Here is a 23,967-nt window from a genome sequence, read left to right on the forward strand (position 1 = left end):
TATTTTTTTCTGAGGTCTTGGCTGATTTCTTTTGATTTTCCCATGATGTCAAGCAAAGAGGCACTGACTTTGAAGGTAGGCCTTGAAATACATCCACAGGTACATCTCCAATTGACTCAAATGATGTCAATTCGCCAATCAGAAGCTTCTATAGCCATGACATCATTTTCTGGAATTTTCCAAGCTGTTTAAAGGCACAGTCAACTGAGTGTGTGTAAACTTCTGACCCACTGTAATTGTGATACAGTGAATTTTCAGTGAAATAACCTGTCTGTAAACAATTGTTGGAAAAATTACTTGTGTCATGCACAAAGTAGATATCCTAACCAACTTGCCAAAAGTATAGTTTGTTAACAAGAAATTTGTGGAGTGGTTGATAAACGAGTTTTAATGACTCCAACCTAAGTGTATGTAAACTTCCGACTTCAACTGTACATATATATTATTATTTTTACGTGTGGCTTGTCCATATAAACAAAGATGTATTATACTTCAGAAATTAACTCAAGCTGCTGTCTTCGTCGGTTTGTTTTGGGACACCCATAGGGGTAAGCAAGCTATTTGGAGAAGTAAATATCAGCTGGACTCCACTAAAGCAAATCAACATGACTCCACTCCTCATGCTGACAGCCAACAGATGAGCCCAGCCAAGCCCTCCCCAGGAGGTCTGCAATGGCCACCACAGCAGTCATGTGTTTAATGTGAGACAAGATTGCTCACTCTTCCAACCAGAGCCCAGAAAGTTCCCTCCGTCCACTCCTCTTATTATCGAGACTGGAGGAAATATGGAGGAAATATGGTTCTGCTCCCTGTGGGGAGAGCCAGGGAATTGGTGACTCCCAGAGACACTGGCATGAAAGGGACATGAGAGAGACTCTCTGACTCTGTATCGCCAGTTGAAAGGCAAATAGTTTCTTCTCCAAAGTGCTCTGGGGATATGTTTGGCCAGAGACATAAGGACATGAAAGGGAAATGACGAGGAAAATATCTGTTCACTTTGAGGCGCTTACACTCCACAATAACCATCCGAACTGAATACTCAGAGAGAAAAGACATTGAATGACTGTTGGCTGACCCTACAGTTTGTACTGGGCTGTGTTTGAAGTGGGCAATCTGGAGAGAGAGGAAAGGGAAAAGGAGAAAGAGAGAGAAAGAGAGAAATGGTTGTATCAGGAAGACCGTAATAGGGGCCCTGCTCATTCAAGTACTTTGTGCTCCTTATGCTGCTGGACATTATGGTCCACTGCTACTGTAGGATAAATAGTGGTAGGCTATATAGAACCAAAAAGAGTTCAATGGTTCTCTTCATATAAGGCCCTCAAAATACACACGCAACGCAGTTGTTTTTTGTTGTTGTTGTGTAAATACTTTACATCTAAATGTCTAATATATATCCTCCCACTGAAAGAACAGAGCGGATAGGAGGTGTGCCATTCAGAGCAGCTTATACAGCCTGGTCTCAGGGTAACCTGGTCAGGCTGTGGCCTCAGTCCCCTTCCCAGCAGAGGGACATCTGTCCCAGGAGGATTCGTCCTGGCTGGGCCTGGCAGGGAGAGGAGAAGTGTTGATGCCAGCCCAGCTCAGTCCAGCCAGGGCCCCACCGCTGAGAGCAGGTCAGAGACCAGCCTGTCAGCCTCTCCTTCTCAGCGTGAGCCTGGCTAATGAATAGTCAACACAAACTGCTGAGGCTAAAGCAGAAGTTAGTTGAGGGCTAGAGCAAAGAGCAGAGAGAGGACATAGACATTTGGTGGCTGTTTGTTTGTTTTATAGCAGCCCTAACTATTGTTGAAGAGGAAATTCCATTTATTCAATGGCCTATTGGGTTGAAATAATATTACTGTTATATTCATGATCTGTATATACTGTTGGCTCTCAGTATCTCAGTCTCTATGTGGTTGTTTTCTTTCCTCTTTAGCACTTAATTGATTAATGTCATTGATTGGCTAGATAAAACCCCCTCTGGATATTCCTGGCCTAAATTAGGATTTAATTGAAAAGTAACAACCAAAACAGTTGGTGATGCAGACTGCATAATTCAGAAAATCTGTAGTGAATGACAAATATTTTTACTTTCACTATCTGATTTTCGGCTTTGGGAAATGCTAACTGACTCTCTGTCAACAGCAGGGACACTAGAATACTTAACCCACCTTGGAGCCCTCCAGGTCTAGTGTGCCCCGCTCCTGCTTTATGCTAAGTCCCTGTCACCTTTAGGTAAGAGGCAGTGGGAGAATCATGCACCTGTAGAGGTGTTGGCAAGCTGTGGATGGACACAGCTGGCTGTCTAACAGTGTGACCTGTTTGTCAGCCTGGTTTGTCTGGGTCCAGCCCACTGGCCAGAGGTTGACCCACACACCCTGGAGGAGCAGGTAATGAGCTGCTCACACCCTGATGAGGGGCTCAACATTTTTTCTACACATTCATTTTGGACACCAAGATGCTTCCCGTTTTTAAACTGGTTTACCCGATGGTGAGTTTTACCAGGGCAACATATTCCATGGTGGAATAACATCAGGCAGTTCTCCTCCCTCTGCTTTCCCTTAGATTAAAAGTTAATGAGTCATCAGAGGGATCTCACTTCTGTCACTGATCAAACAACCGAATCAGAGAAATGATACCATGCATGTTATCATACTAGTATCTGCTAGTAATACCAGTGGGCACAATGGTGATGGTAGAAGAAGATTTGGCAGAAGTAAGACTCTGATGTTCACTTTGTTATAGGGGATCATCAGTATCTTGCTCAAGGGCATGGAGGCACTTAGCCCCACACGCAATCTTCTCTTCTCGACAGTCCATTTTTCTACCCATGCCAAACGTCTGCCCACACATCTGCTGAGCTGACAGCCAAGCAGTTGGGATCCCAAACACAAGATGATGAAGCCAGACAATACACATTTAGCTGAATGATGCAATTGTAAAATAGACAAGAGGAAGCCAGACAGTGTTGGTGCATCATCAGAGTATGACTCTCCAGCACAGATGTTTTTGCCCTCCAGCTAAGTAAGTCTTTTGACCATTGTAGCTTATTATTAGATTACCCAATGTTCAAATGTCCCTTGTTATCCACTCAATTCTGAAAAGTTGAGTATTGTGCCAGAATATAGGCTTGATGTATTATTATAACTACCACCTGCAGCAGTTCTTTCAACAGTTAGGCTAATTTTCATAAGCTGATAATTATATTGTTGTAACTATTTAATTATGAGGCCAAGATCAAAGTAACAAAGCTGACATCGTTTAGTTGAAACAAATAGAAAACTTTCACACACATTTTTTTAATAGACTTAATACAGTTGTTTCATATGAATATTATGATATTCCTTTAAAAAAAACTATTTATTGAATGTAGCCATGCATTTCTTTATAAAATGAATTGTTTGTGTATTGGATACATTTTATTTAATGCACAATATAGAGTTACTGCACCAGCAGTATATTCATCATAATACACTACATGACCAAAAGTATGTGGACACCTGCTCGTCAAACATTCCAAAATCATGGTTATTAATATGGAGTTGGTCCCCCCTTTGCTGCTATAACAGACTCCACTCTTCTGGGGAGGCTTTCCACTAGATGTTGGAACATTGTTGCGGGGACTTGCTTCCATTCAGCCACAAGAGCATTAGTGAGGTCGGGCACTGATGTTGGGCGTTTAGGCCTGGCTCGCAGTTGGCGTTCTAATTCATCCCAAAGGTGTTCGATGGGGTTGAGGTCAGGGCTCTGTGCAGGCCAGTTAAGTTCTTCAACACTGACCTCGCTTTGTGCACGGGGGCATCGTCATGATGAAACAGGAAAGGGCCTTCCCCAAACTGTTGCCACAAAGTTAGAAGCACAGAATCGTCTAGAATGTCATTGTACGCTGTAGCGTTAAGATTTCCCTTCACTGGAATGAACGAAGGGGCCTCCTCCACCAAACTTAAGTTGGCACTATGCATTCGGGCAGGTAGCGTTCTCCTGGCATCCACCAAACCCAGATTCTATCAGACTGCCAGATGGTGAAGCGTGATTCATCACTCCAGAGAAAGTGTTTCCACTGCTCCAGAGTCTAAAGGCAGCAAGCTTTACACCACTCCAGCCGATACTTGGCATTTCGCATGGTGACCTTAGGCTTGGGTGCGGCTGTTTGTCTATGGAGATTGCATGGCCGTGTGCTCGATTTTATGCATGTCAGCAACGGGTGTGGCTGAAATAGCCGAATCCACTAATTTGGGGGTGTCCACATACTTTTGTAGATACAGTGTATTTCTGCTTCCACTTTTGTACTGCCATGAGCATTGTCAGTGTACTAAGTATGAACTATTATTTGATAGAAAACGGTAGGCAATGTAGATTTGACCATAAAAAAAATGTAGTTCAATAACTGTGCATATATAGAACATGAATTAACCCCAGGAGCTTAACTGATATTAATGTAGAAAATACATAGCTCATCCTTCTACCTCAGGTGTTTCCTGATAAAGAAAAACAGCTTGGCATCACTTGCCTCCACTCTGAACACACTCCCTCCCTCTATACCAGCAGCATCTTCTTAGTGTTTACGGTTTCCTTTCTGAATTCTGCTCACTCATATCATTACAATTGAACCAAATAAAACATTAGAGGGCAGAAACATACCGTTCCCGGAGATGTGGTTCACTAACTCTGCGTCTCCACCTTGCCTTGTGGAGGCAGTAAGTTGGATGTAGAGTCCCATGTAATGTAAAGTCCCTACTATCACCCCAAAGGCACCCATCTCTTTTGTCTGAGATTCCAGTATTCTTTGCCACTCTCTCACATTAGGTGTAGTAAGTTTACAAAATAAAATCCAGTTAACGTGTTGTAACGGTTTGAGACTAAAGCACAGGTCGCTGATATGAAGCGGTGTGTTGGTGCAGCCGCCCGCTAGTTCAAGTCGCTGATATGTCTCTTCAGCTTGGTCGGCTTTGGATGCGACTGAGGGAGATTTTCCTTCACACAAAAAGGGGAGTGCCTCGGCTTGCAATGGGGAATATCAATTAGACGGAATGATCTGAGCGAGTGATTTATTGAATAAACTTTTACAAGACTTAGAGCTGTATAACCATCCATCATTGACAAACTATCCGCCTGAACTGCATAAGCATAAAGACACACGATGCAAAGCGAAATACAAATTATGACAATTAATGCAACAAAAGTACTTGGTCAATTAACCCTGTTGGATATCAACAGGTGGACGATTAATTCATGTTTTTGTCTTCATCAGCGACATGTTGCTCATCTCAATTCGACGGCAAGTTTTAATGCGATTCAAAAATAAATAAATGTTATGACTGGTGTATTTAGGTTTTGCAGGTCTGACTGCATGCTGTGTGGTATTGCGCTCATGATCCCCCTAAAGCGAGTGACAGAAACATCCTATCACTGCTTTGCTATCAGCAAACATTCCATGCGCCGCAAAACTCAATCATAGTTAATGTAGGCAGCTCCGCATGACAGTTAATATGGAATTTGAGAAAGAGGTATACCGCGGACAATTTATATCTTTGAGAGGAAATATTTTCCTGCTCGTCAAGCCGGTTTGGTCGTAAAAGCACACAAAGGCATCAATGCCATTTCAGCACCACGGACAGCACCAAATGAACAGCACCAAATGAACAGGATGAGCCCAGCACCCCGAATGCAGCTGCACACAGCACATACAGTGAACAGACTATGGGATAGCACAGCACCATTGGGAATGGAATTGCTTCAATTGTCTTCTCCATAGAAATATAATAAGTAACACACTATGTAAATATTCTATGTTGCAGCCAGGAACATTGAACATGTATTCCTTCTCATTAACTAACGTTAATGTCTTATCATGTTCAGAGATATTATTTTTGTTTTAATAGCCATTCAAGGCAAACGGTCTAGAACAAGAATCTGTAAACCAGGGTTGAAGAACACTGCTACAGAATTTAACTAAAGATCATGTGGTTAATAATGGTAATTTCCAGTGTCCATTCCATGAGATAGCTCCTTTACCATGAAAAGTGTAATGATTTAAGGGTCTTACATTGAATCTTCCAGCAGAACCCAATTATTAAATAACATTCAAGATACAGTTTGTCTTCCCACCATGTACACTGTAAGGAAGCAGGGACAAAATCACAGCACAGTTCTATTCAATCACTTGTAAAACACAATTATTCTACCTCCTCTCAACTGTGAAAATGCTGTACAGCAACTGTTAACACGGTGGCGTCATAATCACTGATAAGAGATACATAGGGTGTGTTCCTGACAATACAATATGCAAATGACCATTCTCTCGTTATAAGCAATATTAGAGCAGCTGTTACGCTGTTGGAGAATGGCCTCCTATGCCTCCTCCCCGTCGTGACGACGCCACAGCAACCGGAGACATGAGTGATTGGCACGGCAAGATTGCTCCCACATGCTCTTGACAAGCATCACTATGGTGATGTCCTTGAGTCTCTGTGTGAGCCTGGGCCGGTGGCTCGCTCTCGTTTGCATGTTAAGTTTGATGCTGTGGCAAAGAGAGCATCAATAAAAATGCGCTACCTCGTATGACACCCCTGATCACATATGGCCTCTTCTAATGCATCACACACACAAACAGGATTTATTAGAACTACTTTAAGATTCTAGTTACAAGGGAGATGGCAGTAATTGAGTGTGAAAAGTGTTGGGAGATCTTGGAAATCCATGACCTATTGCACCAGCAGAGCATTAGACTGAACAGCTGTGAGCAATATGAAGCATTCCATTTCTAAAACATAATTTTTTATGTGAAACATCTATGCTGAGTAAAGTGGCATTAGGGGAGCATGGGGCATAAGCACTGAAGAATAAACAAAGACATGGGACAGAAAGCTGTACTATTGAAGAATAAGCATAATAATTTTCTGCAACACATTAGCCAGGAGGGAGATGTTTTGTATGAAAAGGCTCTGCAAGCCTTGAATTTGAGAGAGACAATGGTCTGTGGTTAATGTAGCTGTGTGTGCTTAGCTATTCTGCTTCCATCAATAACGTCAAAATTGCATGAAATCCCGCATTACTCTCCCAAGGACAGTGCAGACAAGATAGTGTGGGTTGACAAGGATTTTCACATGATCAAACCACAGAGCCCACATATAGGAATGTTTTCCAAGCACATTTCATTTCTATTTTAAACTAAAAATGTTACTTTTGTTTTTTTAATAAGATGTGCGAACAAAGCCAACCCGGCTTATTCCACTGGGATTCCCTGGGAAATAATATGAAAAGACATGGTGCAGTATGATACCGGGGCATTTATGCCATCATGGGAATCCCAGGCATCAGACCACATTACCACTCTATGTGCTGGATATGTCCCCTTGTGACTTCACAACCCAACTGCGGCAGTCCTTCTGTGTAGAAGAGGCATATATTCAGACATCATTCTCCCTTGAAGTGGAGATACAGCAAATGCCATGTTTAGAAACATTACATGTGTATTCTTGAAATATAAATACCATTCTAGTCTTACCAGTTGATGGCAAAAGGCCTGAGAGTGGAGTGGATGGTATCTTTTCAGGTTGTATGGTCATAATGGTCATAGGCTTACACTGGTCTTTCCTCAACCTCGCTTTTTGCAAATACAACCCTATCAACAGTAAGAAAAGTTGGAATGCCATGTAATTCATCTGCACAAAAAAACTACGTAACAGAAATCTTTCTACCTTATAACTTACGTCTTTATCTCAAAATAATAACTGAAATGAGGTGTAAATGAGGGTTTTGTTTTCACAAAAAAAACCATCTTATCCAGATAGGATTTTATTACCAAATGTTTATTATAAAATACACAAATTAAAACAAACACCACAAACATGTGAGTCTGAAATAGTTGCAGCTTAAGACTGCGTATCTTTGTTAATATATTTTGAGTCACTATGGTTCATCACATGTTCCAGCACAGAGAGAGCAATCAATACACCTTCTCTGTCTGAGTGTGTGGAGACCCCCCGTCCATGTCGAAGCTCTGACCGCTGGTCAGGTCACACCCCCCAGGGGTTGGTTAGGGTTAGAAGTTCTCCAGCAGGTCCATGATCCTCTTCTGCTCGCTCTCTTTGAACTCCTCACTCTTCCCGTCACCAATGTTTTCAGCATACTCTGAAAAAGACACACCCCCAAGTTGAGTTTGGCTGACTATGAGCTCTTCATGCAGTCTTCTTTTTAATCAAACCTCTCCATGGGCATGGATCCTGTAATCCACACACATCAAGGGAATTCAACCCTATGAGGATGCTCCTGAATTACAATGACAACTCCCACTCTTTTCCTATCTCTCACATCCAACCCCAGCATTCGTGCGTGAACACAGAGCACACACCCAGTTCTCCATACGTGAGTAAAATAACCCAGGGTTTAGTACCAAGACCAGACTACAAAAAGGAGAGATTTGGAAAAGGCTGCAGTCTGGAAACCTAGAAAAATAATTGGTGGTATGCCTTAGTTTCAGTAAAAAAATCTCCAACCCGATGTTCTAGCCTGTCGATCCAGTGTTATCAGTGCAGTATACTGAATGTTTATTGCTATAACCCCTGACTTACACCTTGTCTCTCAGGGGTACATGTGTTTCCTGCCAACTCACACTACACTAGACACTTCTCTGACTGAGGCAAACTCGCTGTGGAAATCCCGTCACACAGGCGTAGCCTCAAAGCAGCAGTCTATTTGTGAGTAATGTGAAGGAGAGTTTGCAGAGGCCGAGAGCAGGTAGCTCCCACTTGCAGGATTGCCAGTTAAGCCCTGGGACCTTGAGAGAGGACTGCCCAGAAAAACGTTATTTTAAAATGCCAGAAAATAAAGAATAAATTTGTTTTTCTGACAATGGCCTGGGGCAAGAGGAAAAACATGCCTCCAATAAAATTCTGGGGTGAATAACAAAAAGTCTGCACACAGAGAAGACTAATCTCCTCATGAGTGTCACTGTCCACAGCCACGACCATGAGCAGAAATTCAACACTATACACAGTGGTGTCAAGCTGTAACAAAAAAAAGGATTACAAATTGTTTCTTGAAGTCCAACAGTCTACATAGTACCTTGCTTATTCAGCCCAAATGTGTGTGTGAGCCAGCAGGGTTCCTTAAGTCACCCACACAATCCCAACATCCCCTGGAATTAGCCTCAAGAAGACAGACTCACTCTCCAGAACCACTGGCTGGCATTCTGAGGCACTCCACCTGTCACCGCGGCAACCAGGCTGAGGGGAATATGGCGTGACAAACGCTGCCACCATTTGCCGGGTCACCAACTAGGGCTTCCTGCTCGGTCGCAAATGTCACACTTCATTTTCGTGCAAGTCTCACTGTCGACAAGTAGGTTAATCATCCAAGGATCTCTTGCAGAATGGAGAAACCTTAGAAAATGAATGACTGCTGAATCTTTCAACTGTCACCTCTGATGTGTCACCTCTGATGTGTCACTGATGAGGTTACAAGCTGAAGATAACAGGGAGTGCAGACTGCTGCAGTGCTTGTCAAGACACTGAAGAACTGCAATGCTACATTTCCACCAACAACAACAAGTGTAAATCTGTAGTTAGTAGTCTGGAAGACAGAGGACATGGCAGTCACACACAACATGACCATGGGATCATTATGATTCTGGGTGGCACCGTCCACCACACAGACTTCACAGGTTGGGCCCTTTTACTGAGCAGCTGTCGATCTGAGCTAGTCTATGAGGCCACAGCTGGTGCTGGGTAACTTGAGAACGCTACATTCTTAATTCCCCAACACAGTTTCATTGATACCTTGCTTTCACAGAACCTCCCACACTGAGCTGAGGGCCAAAAAGCCCCATCCGGTGGGAGCGCGTCAGACCCTGGGGCTGCTGGACAATAGAGGCCTGGACATAGTGCCTTCGGAAAGTATTCAGACCCATTGACTTTTCCCCCCCCCAAAATACATTACAGCCTTAATCTAAAATTGGTTACATTTTTGTTTATCCTCAGAAATCTACACACAATACTCCACAATTAGAAAGCAAACAGGTTTTTAGAAATGTTTTGAAAATGTATAAAAAATAAAAAACAGAAATACCATAAGTATTCAGACCCTTTGCTTTGAGACTCAACATTGAGCTCAGGTGCATCCTGTTTCCATTGATTATCCTTGAGATGTTTCTACAAATTGGAGTCCACCTGTGGTAAATTCAACTGGTTGGACATGATTTGAAAAGGCACACACCTGCCTATATAAAGGTCGCTTAGTTGACAGTGCATGTCACAGCAAAAACCAAGCCATGGGGTTGAAGGAATTGTCTTTAGAGCTCTGAGACATGATTGTGTCGAGACACAGATTTGGGGAAGGGTACCAAAAAATGTCTGCAGCATTGAAGGTCCCCAAAAACACAGTGGCTGCCATCATTCTTAAATGGAAGAAGTTTAGAACCACCAAGACCCTTCCTAGAGCTGGCCGCACGGCCAAATTGAGCAATCGGGGGAGAAGGGCCTTGGTCAGGGATGTGACCAAGAACCCGGTGGTCACTCTGACAGAGCTCTAGAGTTCCTCTGTGGAGAACATTCCAGAAGGACAACCATCTGTGCAGCACTCCACTAATCAGGCCGCAGGAGTCTCAACGTCCTTGAGTGGCCAAGCCAGAGCCCGGACTAAATGTAATATTGTAAATGTTATATTTCACTTATTTTTTTAATACATTAGCACCAAAAAATATATATAATGTTTTTTCTTTGTCATTATGGGGTATTGTGTGTAGATTTATGAGGGGAAAAAACAATTTATTCAATTTCAGAATAAAGCTGTAACCTAACAAAATGTGGAAAAGTCAAGGGGTCTGAATACTTTCCGAAGGCACTGTATATCCTGCATCATCTGGAGCAGACAGAATGTCATATGCCTAGGGACCCCGGGACCCCAATGGGTGCATGTTTAATTTTTTCCCCAAGCACTACACAACAGATTCATGACAGTCAACTAATCCTAAAGCTTTGAACATTTGATTCAGCTGTGCAGTGTTAGGACCAAAACCAAAACGTGCACCTCTTGGGATCCTGAGGACTGAGTTTGGCAAATGCTGGCCTAGTGTATAATTCAATAAAAGTGATTACATAAGTATTAATTCATAGAATCGGTGTGAGATATTAGGCAGCAATAAAAACATATATATTTGGTCATCATGAGCGGTCATCATCACGGGCCACTCTAGACAGCCTCCAACAAAAAGCCCTTTTCTTTCCATTACAAAATATCAGGGTTAAGTTCAGAGCCATTGACGTCCTCGCTGCATCTATTTAACCTTTTCATGCTGCCATTTCCAACGCAGGAGTCAGCCTTTTAATTGGGGAGGTCAGGGGTGAGCATCCCACTCTGTGGGTGCACACACACACACACACACACACACCTGAGCATGAATATAAAGTGTCTCTGGAGGGACAGGAGACTGGGGATGAGGGGCTAGTGCTGCAGATCAACATGACATTCGCTACCCTGTCCAAGCTGTGACACATGACGGATGGCTCCATTTACACCACTACGTCACCAGGGCTGAAAGAGCCATGCAGTCCACAGCTTCCTGGTATTAGTTGACAATGACATACAGGTCAATAAAGAACTGAAAATAAAATAACATGAATATATCAACTAAAACCAGAGAGGACAGATGTATTTATGACCTTTAGGTGAAGAAGGAAAGAGTGAGGCTGTTAAATATACTAGTGTTGTATGGCTCTGGAGTAGATCCATGGCAGTGCTAGTCTCTCTGCCTCTAGCAGGGTGGACTCTCACCTCTCATGATGTGCCGCACCACTTTGACAGAGCCTCCCCTCAGGTTGAGGATCTGATGCACCCTCTGCTGCAGCTGAGAGGAAAAAAGGAAAGACAGGGTCATGACTTTCACTGAATCCCTGATAACGCTAGCGGACTGTACACTGTGACGTACAGTTACACTATTTCACTCAGAGGTTTAGCTAAGAAGATACCTAGAAGGTACCAGAAGCAGGAGCTGAATCTTCATATACATTGTGCATACAGACATCCTACCTGGGATATCCCAGAGTTGCTGATCTCCACCATGATATAACAGAGCAGCTGGAGGACAAACAGCCCAGCATCCAGCCTCCGTAGGTAGAACTCATCCTCCATCACATCATCCAGAATCTCACCACGTTTAACCATGTCCTGTCACACACACACAAAAGGGAGGGATAAAAATCGAAGGAATCATTCATTCAAGTGGTGTTTCTCAACCTTTGCACATCCAATTTCTTTATTGATCATGTCAACCCGCAAATCAATTGATTAAAGAGTTAAGTGGCTAGAGGGTCTGCTCTGTTGGCATGCACACCTACATAGTTATCAATCTTAACAAATCGGTCCGTATGCCAATAATGTATGGCTGCCAATGCACAACGGCCACATTAATCATCATTCTGAGCCACTGAAACAGACTGAGAAGGGGCTTCTAGCATGTGGTGCCTAACTCCTAACAACGACGACTTGACAGTGAAGAACTTCAACAGAACTCTGATGGGCGTGTTGGCCCTTACCCTGCTTCCAGCCCAGGTGGGGAACATAACAGTTGGCATTCTTTAATGGATATGATCACACTGCTGGACATTGGCCTCCTCCCTCAGGACTAAATCTCCTTTCAAGGGATATTCTGGCATCAGAACCCCTTAGAGAGGGAGTCATATTTATGGCATGCACACAGCAGCAAAAGTGTGCTTTAGTAGACGAACAAAGGGCATCTATCAGGATAATGAAATCGACGCTCTATATATGCGCAAACAAATAGAGGATCCTTTAAAGAGGTTTGTGTTTGTGATGAAAACAAATTGCTCTTCAAATGAGGAGCCAAAGGGTAATACTGTGTGCTTGACATTTAGATTAAAATACTGAAGCCGGTCTGTCTGTTGGTTTGTATTTGAAAGCATTACAACTTTTAAGGGCTTCATCTCTTCAAATAAATCATATCAAGACACATTCAAGCTAGGAAAATATATGACGTTAATCTTAAAATATCTTTAGTCTCTCACAGTATAAATCCAGATAACTATTTTGGGAATTTGCAAGAATTTGCAACTCTAGCTTGTTTAGAAGCAAAACAATAGGCCTGCCCATGATTAAAAAAAACTATCTTTAATAAAACATTGAAATGGAGGAAAACTTTTCCTCTGGGGAGAAGGCTGGTGCAGCTTTCAGAACAAAACGCCCTGCTTGTTCCAAGGCGGTCCTCTCATGCAGGCTTGCTACTGCATCAGACCCAGTGGATAAAAATGGCTGTATATGCTAATGTATAGCAAACCCTAGGGACAAGGGGACTAGCAAACATACCAGTTAGTCCGTCCTCATTACACAGTAAATTATTGGAGTGGAGAAAACATTTTCAAAGGAAGCCTGGATGACTCAATTAAAGGCATAAAGGTCTGACAACCAACTGCCAAGGAGAAAGTTAATAAGGACAGATTCTTATTCTTTTCCCTTTCCACATCCTATTCCGGCGCAGGTGTTAATATGACAACAGCAAAATGGAACGAACGCTGGCTCCATGCTTTTCCTCTGGTGGGATGCAAAGACTGAATTAATGTGACTTCCTTGTCAGCACCTTCTTTGAGCTTACTGTAGCCGTCTGTACTCTGTAGGGCTTACTGAATCCTTTCACTTGTGTTGTGTAAGAGTAGCTGAGGTAAAGGGAGAAAAACTTGCTAAGAAGGAGAGAGATGCTGATTTTCCCTTTTGATAATCGCACAGATGACCATTTAGGTCAGGGATCATCAACTAGATGTCTTTCTGGAGTGGATGGTCAGGGGGCCGGAACGTAACTACAAATCATTTGTAGGCTGCAAATTGACCGCAAGAAGCCCAAACAGATATCATATTTGACTAAAACAATAATTCTAAATCTTGCTTAGATTTGTATAGAATAACATATTATGCAGGGGAATACTTTGGAACACATTTCCAAAATTAAAATCTCTCGGTGCTGGTTTGCTGGTGTTTTTACAGTCTTTTATGTCCAACAAATCAAATAAACACTTGGGGGGCCAAATAAAGTCACGGGCCTGCGTCGCCAGTTGTGGAACCCTGATTTAGGCTTTTCAGAAATCAAATGGCATTTTCCTCTAATTTGATCTAACCTAGGTAATAGAGTCCCAGAAATACAGGCAACCACACACACACACAAACATAGCTGTCTACACACACACACACACACACACACACACACTTTAAGCAATCACAAGGCTCAATAAGACCACAGCAGTTGGTTGGGAGATGAGTCAGAGCTATAGGACCTTTCCAGGCCTGATCCCTACCCAGCTCCCATCAATCCCTCAGCACACAGCCAGAGCCTTCCTGCACACAGAGGCTGAGGTAATGGATGTCTGAGCTACAGCTCCATTCCCTTAATGAGGCAGGAGCAGGTCAGGGGAGGAAGACAGGAAGCAGGGAGAGAAGAGCAAAAATAGCCAATACATTGAAAACCAACCACGTACACTTAAATTGGAAGAAAGGTATGGTAGGCTATAGGCAAGGTGGGGGAAAGCGAAAGCAAGTTGCATTTCTGGATCCTTTGAAATCCTTTCTCCTTTGAAATCCTTTCAGCATTGAAACACCCAGTTATGAATGCAGTTTGCAAGCCGAATGTGCAGGGTGTGCATGTCTACATCTATATCTGATCATTAGGATAGTGTGGCTGACTACTAGAGGAGCTAGAGGTAGTTACGACTACTCCTAGGTCCCTGCCTGCAGTCAGCAGAGACCTGACTAACCCGACAGTGGCTGCAGCAGGGTTTCTGTTAGGAAAATGTGTCCCCAGACATTTGACCGGCAGCATTTATTTTACTGGACATTTGAGAAATTTACCGGACCTATATGCATTGCGTGTGTAACCTAATTAGGCCGTTCACCCACGGTGCTCAGAATGACAGAAACCACATTTAGGTTATTTTAATTCATTAATATGCAAGTCGAGGATGCAACAATGTGCGGTCCTTCTTGTGCACTTTAAAGATGTTAGAACAACTGACCACATTTACTTTTCCTCAGCCAACAAGACGAGTAACGAACAGCACCATCACTATTCTATTTCAATATACTATCCCCCATAGTTGAACATTTTACCTATTCTATTGGTCAGTTTGTCAAGAAAGAAATAGCCTATTCCAAACAGACACTTGGACAGATTATACACTAAGTATACAAAACATTAGAAACACCTTCATAATATTGAGTTGCACCCCCACCATGTTGCTTCAGAACAGGCTCATTTCGTCGGGGCACGGACTCTACAAGGTGTCGAAAGCATTCCACAGGGATGCTGGCCCATGTTGACTCCAATGCTTCCCACAGTTTGTCAAGTTGGATGGATGTCCTTTGGATGGGAGACCATTCTTGATACACACAGGAAACTGTTGAGCGTGAAAAACCTTGAAGCGTTGCATTTCTTGACACACTCAAACCGATACGCCTGGCACCTACTACCCCATTCATATGCCCTTCAATCTTTTGTCTTGCACATTCACCCTCTGAATGACACACATACACAATCCATGTCTCAATTGTCAAGGCTTAAAAATCCTTCTTTAACCTGCCTCCTCCCCTTCATCTACACTGACTGAAGTGGTTTGAACAATTGACACCAATAAGGGATCATAGCTTTCACCTGGTCAGTCTATGTCATGGAAACAGCAGGTGTCCTAATGCAGTAGGCTACGCATGAAAGTTTGTTCCATAATGCAATTAGCTGGAAAACCACATTGTCAAAAGCACACCGCACACAGGAGCTGTTTCATGTGACAGAGATGAAAATATCCATTAGATATTTAGAAAGAGGGGAGCTCTAATATGCAACAACTAACATGAGCTGCTAATATGACTAGGATTGTGCCTTTGGCTACTGGAAATTTAAAGTTGATATAAAACAATTCCACGGATATGGTATGATTTTGGCTAGGCTACTTTGAAGCAAGGTAACATATGCCTCATAATATGTAGTAAAGCGTTCAGGTTGCAAACAAATATGTGTTTTCAAAATGCATACTGCCTCCAGCTCATTGCAAAGTGGTGTGTAACGTGCTGATGAAGCCTGCCTTCTGTTGCCTACGCATTTGCTGTTTGAGATGCAGCAGCTCTCGCGCTGTCTGACAGATTTTCCGCTCAAAAGGTTCCGTATCTGTATGTTGCACGCGTGTGATTAAGATACTGAACAAAATATACTGTACACACACGCCAATTAAATTCCACTAAATTAACCTATAGACCGATAAGCATGAACAGTTAAATGTATTTCCATCGACTGGTATTTCCATCAATGAAGAGGCTAAAAAGCATTATTTCGAAACAGGATTTTTTCTTCTTCTCCCGGACAATTGGCAAGCGCCTATTTTATTTTATTTATTGGCTTTTCTAATAAATAAAAAACTGCCAAAAGCTAGCTATTACTGGCTAACAGAAACCCTGGGATGCAGCAGTAATTACTTGTCAGCGCCAATCAATTTCACAGCAACTTTGCACTTTCTGTCTGCCTCCCTCTGCCTACCTGCCTTGTAATAAGACATGAGAGAGAGGGGGGCGGACGACAACGTGGGGACTAATTCCAATTCACAGTGCCTTTCTTAACACAACCATTAAATAGAAGATGAGATGAGTTTATTTTAATGCAAACAACAGACCTTTCTGGGTTCTCAATACCGCACTAAGGAATTCTACTGTTTCCATGACAGATTGACCAGGTAAATCCAGGTGAAAGCTAGGATCCCTTATTCACGTCACTTGTTAAATCCACTTCAAATGAGTGTAGATAAAGGGGAGGAGACAGGTTAAAGAAGCCTTGAGACAATTGAGACATGGATTGTGTATGTGTGCCATTCAGAGGATGAATGGACAGAAGATTTAAGTGCCTATGAACCGGGTATGGTAGTAGGAGCTAGGCACACCAGTTTGAGTGTGTCAAGAACTGCAACACTGCTGGGTTTTTCACGCTCAACAGTTTCCCGTGTGTATCAAGACGGTCCACCACCCAAAGGACATCCAGCCAACTTGACACAACTGTGGGAAGCATTGGAGTCAACATGGACCAGCATCCCTGTGGAACGCTTTCAACACCTTGTAGAGTCCATGCCCTGACAAATGTCCGCTGTTCTGAGGGCAAAGGGGGGGGGGGGGTGCAACTCAATAGCAGGAAGGTGTTCCCAATGTTTTATACACTCAGAGTTTACCAATTGATTATTGAAGAATAGAAATTTAAGTGCCTCATGAGCTTAGTTCAACTATACCACATCAGAACCCAAAATATAAGCTTGTTCCTACAACAATGTTAAAAACCATGTTAATGTAAACAAACGCTGTATAGCTTCAAAACAGGCTTAAAACTACCATTTTGATAGAATGGACGGTCAGCCATTGCATCCATAGCTCGGCCTATAAATTTGAGAGTGGTCACATTTCTCCAGAATCCATCCTTCAGGTTTTTGCCAAAACAGAGGTGAGGTGTCAACTTTGTTATTGTTTGAATTAGGGACTCTAGTTTTAAATCGCTCTCAAAGAGCATCCTTACTATTTCCACCACCAAGAAAAAGCAAGCCTGGCGGAATAAGGAGCTTATTAAATCCAGTCCTCAGATGCTGAGAAGTATACTCCTGTGGAATATCTGCAAACAATATGTTGCAGGAGAAAAGATTTAGCTTACCACCCCAAAATAACATCCTAACGAAAGTGGAGTGATAAAAACAGAACTGCTGATGGCAGCCAGTTGAACAAAACAAAGAAGTGGAGGAGGGAGATCAGGACACAGCAGGAAATGGCATCTTTATAGATACACCATATATACAGATGTATGTGGACACCCCTTCAAATTAGTGGATTGGGCTATTGCAACCACACTCGTAGCTGACAGGTGTATAAATATAGCACACAGTCATGCAATCTCCATAGACAAACATTGGCAGTAGAATGGCCTTACTGAAGAGCTGAGACTTTCAACGTGGCACTGTCATAGGATGCCACATTTCCAACAAGTCAGTTCATCAAATTTCGGCCCTGCTAAAGCTGCCCCGGTCAACTGTAAGTGCTGTTACTGTGGAGTGGAAACGTCTAGGAGCAACAACGACTCAGCCGCAAAGTGGTAGGCCACAAAAGCTCACAGAACGGGACAGCCGAGTGCTGAAGCAACAGCTCACTACGAGTTCCAAACTGCATCTGAAAGCAGCATCAGCACAATAACTGTTCGTCGGGAGCTTCATGAAATGGGTTTCCATGGACGAGCAGCCGCACACAAGCCTAAGATCACCATGCGCAATGCCAAGCATCGGCAGGAGTGGTGTAAAGCTCGCCGCCATTGGACTCTGGAAGAGTGGAAAGGCGTTCTCTGGAGTGATGAATCACGCTTCACCATCTGGCAGTCCGATGGACGAATCTGGGTTTGGCGGATGCCAGGAGAACGCTACCTGCCCCAATGAATAGCGCAAACTGTAAAGTTTGGTGGAGGAGGAATAATGGTCTGGGGCTGTTTTTCATGGTTCGGGCTAGGCCCCTTCGTTCCAGTTAAGGGAAATATTAACGGTACAGCATACAATGACATTTTAGACGATTCTGTACTTCCAAGTTTGTGGCAACAGTTTGGGGAAGACCCTTTCCTGTTTCAGCATGAAAATGCCCCCATGCACAAAGCGAGGTCCATACAGAATTGGTTTGTCGAGATCGGTGTGGGAGAACTTGACTGGCCTGCACAGAGCCCTCACCTCAACCCCATCGAACACCTTTGGAATAAATTGTAATGCCGACTGCGAGCCAGGCCTAATCAGCCAACATCAGTGCCCGACCTCACTAATGCTCGTGGCTGAATGGAAGCAAGTCCCCGCAGAAATGTTCCAACCTCTATCGGAAAGCCTTCCCAGAAGAGTGGAGGCTGTTATAGCAACAAAGGCGAGACCAACTCTATATTAACGCCAATGATTTTGGAATGAGATTTTTGACAAGCAGGTGTCCACATACTTTTAGCCATGTAGCGTACAAGACAACATCCTAGCCAGGACTGAAACAAGATACTCAAAGAAATTGTTACTATAACTAAACATTTGTACAATGAAATAGGGGTATCCATGTGCATCAAGATGGTGAAGACAGAAAATCGGCTCTTTGGTTATTACTTGGTTATACTTGCACTCAAATGAATGTCAAGCCGTGTCAAGCTGTCCCGCTTTTTTTGCTAAGAATTAATCTCTCATCAGATATGAATCTGAAAGCTATCTCCCTCTTAAAACTCTACTACCTTCTCCTGCCCTCTCTCTCCTGCTGGAGGAGAGACTCCTCATCTCTTATCTCGCTCCTTCCACCTGTCTGAGTGAGCACAGCCTACAGACTAATCTGGACCTCACACATTCTCTGGGACCACAGGGCATCAGACTGAAACACTGCCTTGTTTAGCTGAGGCTGATCGGATCTTATTGGCAATCTCTGTCCGTAACAATGGAGAGGGATTCTAGCGACAACAAAGAGACCTCACCCACTCACACCGCAGCATATTCTGAGTGGTCCATGCAGTAGGAGGTGAAGAGCTTCTTAATGTAGACAATGACTTAAGGCACTGGATTTGAACCAAGGATTCCAGCCCCTCTCCAAGCTAGCCTCTAGTCCTGAAGTTGTGACAATTACAAGCCTCTAAAAGGACTCTTCTTATCTAGACACTTGGAGCTGCTCTTGTTTCAGAGATATTGCCAGTCAAGGTTAGAATGCAAGCTGTTGATAGCAGGGGGAGGGGTTGGACTCCTACGTGTTTCTCTCCTTCAATCCTCTTGTCAGCCAACTGAACAGCTTCCAGGTACTTAAAATGCAGCTCCATCAGTCTATCAACCTGTAGGACAGAGGGAGAAGACATCAGACACCAATGCAAGGTGCTATGCATACAAAACCCCCATGGAGGGAGAAAATAGGATTCAGACAGCCAGAGGCTAGCATGTAGTATGTCTATGACCATGTATGTGTGTGTCTGTAGCACCACTCAAGTAGCAGAGGGACTGTTGCCTCGATCACTGGTGGTGAAGTTAATAACTCTTTCCACCACAGGATCAATATTTTAGTCATTAACAGTGACCAGTCACAGTCTGATCAAGACATATTCACACCTGTACAAGGGGATCTCTATCAGGGAAGTGAATATGTAAAACCAGATTTTTCCTCATTTGCTTTTTAAGAAATATTGCTATGAAAATGATCTGCAAACAGTAGTGGATCAGTGAAGATCTCACCTTCTCACAGTCGTTCTCAGTGAACTTGCTAAGGAGCCTTGTCCTCTGCTGGGCTTTCAGGTTCCGCAGGCAGGAAGCTATGATGGAACACACATGTTCTGCAAAGGGAGGAGAACAATATCAGTGCCACTGAGGCTTCATCAAGGTAGCTCAGCTTCATCTTCATGAGGGGTTAGAAGTAGCCTAGTGTTACTGAACCCACAGTGATGGGAGCTAATATTATACTGTATGTGAAAATATTATGCATTTTCAGAATTCATAGGAGTAATAGACTATTGTAAAAGGTATATTCCAAGATCAGGTTATCGTCTGACAGTGGCAGGAATGGAAAAATATAATGATTACAACTGAAGATAATTTGCTAATACTATGCAGAGCAAAGCATAGAGAATATTAACAGGGAAAAAATTAAAGTTATGACATGTTTTTTATTTATTTATTTTATTTCACCTTTATTTAACCAGGTAGGCAAGTTGAGAACAAGTTCTCATTTACAATTGCGACCTGGCCAAGATAAAGCAAAGCAGTTCGACAACATACAACAACACAGAGTTACACATGGAGTAAACAACATACAGTCAATAATACAGTAGAAAAAAATAAAAAATAAGACTATATACAAAGTGAGCAAATGATGTGAGATAAGGGAGGTAAGAGCAAAAAAAAATGCCATGGTGGCAAAATAAATAAAGTATAGCAAGAAAAACAATGGAATGGTAGATTTGTAGTTTGAAGAAAGTTCAAAGTTCAAATATAAATAATATGGTGCAAAGGAGCAAAATAAATAAAATAAATAAATACAGTAGGGGAAGAGGTAGTAGTTTGGGCTAAATTATAGATGGGCTATGTACAGGTGCAGTGATCTGTGAGCTGCTCTGACAGCTGGTGCTTAAAGCTAGTGAGGGAGATAAGTGTTTCCAATTTCAGAGATTTTTGTAGTTCGTTCCAGTCGTTGGCAGCAGAGAACTGGAAGGAGAGACGACCAAAGGAGGAGTTGGCTTTAGGGGTGACCAGAGAGATATACCTGCTGGAGCGCGTGCTACAGGTGGGTGCTGCTATGGTGACCAGTGAGCGGAGATAAGGGGGGACTTTACCTAGCAGGGTCTTGTAGATGACCTGGAGCCAATGTGTTTGGCGACGATTATGAAGTGAAGGCCAGCCAACGAGAGCATACAGATCGCAGTGGTGGGTTGTGTATATGGGGCTTTGGTGACAAAACGGATGGCACTGTGATAGACTGCATCCAGCTTGTTGAGTAGGGTATTGGAGGCTATTTTGTAAATGACATCGCCGAAGTCGAGGATTGGTAGGATGGTCAGTTTTACGAGGGTATGTTTGGCAGCATGAGTGAAGGATGCTTTGTTGTAAAAATCAATTTTCATTAAAGGCTGTAATGCTCCACAACTGTTATTCTTGTCATCGAATTGAATTTCTGGTGGTGATAAAAAGGCCTTCTGTAGAGGGTGTGTGGCCATTTAATGAGCTTGGGCTCCAAAACTTCTGGTTAACTGACAAAATTACTAACAAAGAGGCAGTTGGTCCTAGAAGTACTCTTGTTAACCTAATACACGCATCACAGAACATTTACTCTACCCCAGAGACACATCCATGTTGTTATAACTTAATCTTGCATCTGACATTTAGTGCTAAATCGGACTAAATAATAAATAAAGAAAATATGGAGTAATAACAGTCACATGTTGGTATTAATTAGGGGTCAATTTTTAAGTTCAACTCATCTTGGAAGTTGCTATGCAACAAGCAAAAAGACTTGATTCTTGATTTTAAAACTTGTCTTCAGCAAGGTGCTCAATACTGCTCTTCCATGTGCCATTCATGAAAGACATTTTGAAGGGAGATAAGTGCCACACAAAGCAAGCTCACACCTCTATTCATTAGTGTTATCATTTACTGTTTGTGTTCATTATGAGCGTTAACTACCATCGTAATGTCACCAAATGGACAGCCCCTCTACTGTGTGCACATAATGAGAGGAATGCAACTTCCAGGGACACTAATTTGTCAACATAACCCGAGTGGTAATTGTAGTCAGCACCTTGACACCACTGTGGGAAGTTACTGACCGCTACAGGGCACCCTCCACATACACAACACGGTTTCCAGAACATTTGGGGGCGTCTGACGTTTGTTGCTCAAGATCGATGCTAATTAAGACACTCTTGTCATCTGGTGAGGGTGGAGTTAGACTACTGATGGCATGAGAGGAGCTGCCATCACCTCTCAAGCTTTAGGAGCTCAACTATGCTGACAAGAAATAAGAAACAGAGCTTTTCAATGAAAACGAACAGCCAAATAATTGAGCAAGACAAGTACACAGGACCAAACAAATATATTTCAAAGGAAACATATCAGCCATCCTCTTACTAATTATAAACCCATCTTTTGGCAGTCACAGTGATAAGCCTGTACAATCAGAGGGATTTCTAATTCAGGAAGTACACAAACAGAGCAACAGCATGTTCATCAAACAGCACTACAGAGTGGAAGTGCCGTCTCAGCTCTTGCTCTCCTGTCCTCCAGGGGACCAGTGTCACATGGGCACAGTGGGGGTGTGGTGGCGGGCCGTCTGGATAAAGTAGGACATTATTAGAGGCTGAATAAATAGAGTTTCTGCTGAGGGATTGGGATCACTGCTAAAACTCTCCCTGGGCTGGAGCATGCTGTGGGAGACAAGCTGGACTAGAGTCAGTGGCAGCTCATCTCTGAGATGGTCTACTACTGTATGTAAGACTCAGGGCAGAGTCTATCACCTGGGCTTTACTATAGGCCAGGCCTGCTCCTATCTGTTACGAGGGTAGGAGGATAGGGCGTGTGAATGAGTTAGCTCACTAAAGTGCCACCAGACCACGGCACGCTCCAGAGCCCCTCAATGAGAAAAGCCATTAGCAACAGGGTCGTGGTCGCAGTGTGACTTTCCACAGCCTGATGATTACATCCCAAGTGTGATAGAAGGCTTCAGCTTCAACACCTAGTGCAGTAATCATGGCTCCATTACATGCATGTATGTTTGTAACTCAGTCACAATATTATGAATTGCTGCCTGTTGCACGTTGTTGGCCTACATACCACATTTAATACCATGTGTGACCTGTTTGGTTTGAAGGGTTGAGGTTGAGACATGTTCCTGTTAAAGTCATTTCTATACTCAAACTTGATTGGTTCAACATGGTTAGTCCAACTTTGAGGGGTTATGTTAGGCTAAATGTGGTCACAAAGATGACAAAGCTCCAATGTAATTATTGTAGGAATAGGTGAATGTGCTAAATTAGTGAAATATGGTTGATTAAATGTATCGTCAATGATTTATCCAATTCTCTCCTTATCACAACTCTATAAAACATCAGGCAGATCAATGCCATTTCAATCAGTGAGTCAAATACAGCTCCCTGTGCTCACTAACAAACCATTAGGCAAACAAAATGGCTGTCAGTTCACTTAAATACAGATTAATTTGTGTTAATGGAATCATGCAACTGGTAAAGAAAATGACTGACAAAGATTGATGGCACCAGCGCAGGAGATGTAAGTAAATTACTAGAGGTCGACCGATTATGATTTTTCAGCTCCGATACCGATTATTGGGGGGCAAAAAACCCGATACCGATTACTCGGCCGGTTTTTGTATTATTTATTTGTAATAATGACAATTACAACAATACTGAATGAACACTTATTTTAACTTAATATAATACATCAATAAAATCAATTTAGCCTCAAATAAATAATGAAACATGTT

The 23,967-nt window shown here is 42.8% G+C and overlaps 2 protein-coding genes across 2 annotated transcripts in view; both read right to left on the minus strand.

Moving 5' to 3' along the window:
• The window catches only part of LOC115165828 (V-set and transmembrane domain-containing protein 2-like protein), a 43,376-nt gene extending 37,756 nt beyond the window's left edge, over positions 1 to 5,620 (minus strand). Inside the window, exon 1 of the mRNA XM_029719242.1 lies at positions 4,621 to 5,620. Within this exon, the coding sequence (XP_029575102.1) occupies positions 4,621 to 4,738 (118 nt within the window). The 5' untranslated portion in view covers positions 4,739 to 5,620. The remainder of the gene's footprint in view (positions 1 to 4,620) is intronic.
• Positions 5,621 to 7,769: 2,149 nt separating this feature from the next.
• LOC115165829 (beta-catenin-like protein 1) overlaps positions 7,770 to 23,967 on the minus strand; it is a 44,244-nt gene continuing 28,046 nt past the window's right edge. The window contains exons 12-16 of the mRNA XM_029719243.1: positions 20,211 to 20,308; positions 19,736 to 19,816; positions 12,007 to 12,144; positions 11,752 to 11,824; positions 7,770 to 8,112 (exon numbers count right to left, since the gene is read on the minus strand). Of these exons, the coding sequence (XP_029575103.1) occupies positions 8,024 to 8,112; positions 11,752 to 11,824; positions 12,007 to 12,144; positions 19,736 to 19,816; positions 20,211 to 20,308 (479 nt within the window). The 3' untranslated portion in view covers positions 7,770 to 8,023. The remainder of the gene's footprint in view (positions 8,113 to 11,751; positions 11,825 to 12,006; positions 12,145 to 19,735; positions 19,817 to 20,210; positions 20,309 to 23,967) is intronic.

The sequence above is a fragment of the Salmo trutta genome, chromosome 28 (assembly GCF_901001165.1).
Source record: "Salmo trutta chromosome 28, fSalTru1.1, whole genome shotgun sequence".
Lineage (NCBI taxonomy): Eukaryota > Metazoa > Chordata > Actinopteri > Salmoniformes > Salmonidae > Salmo > Salmo trutta.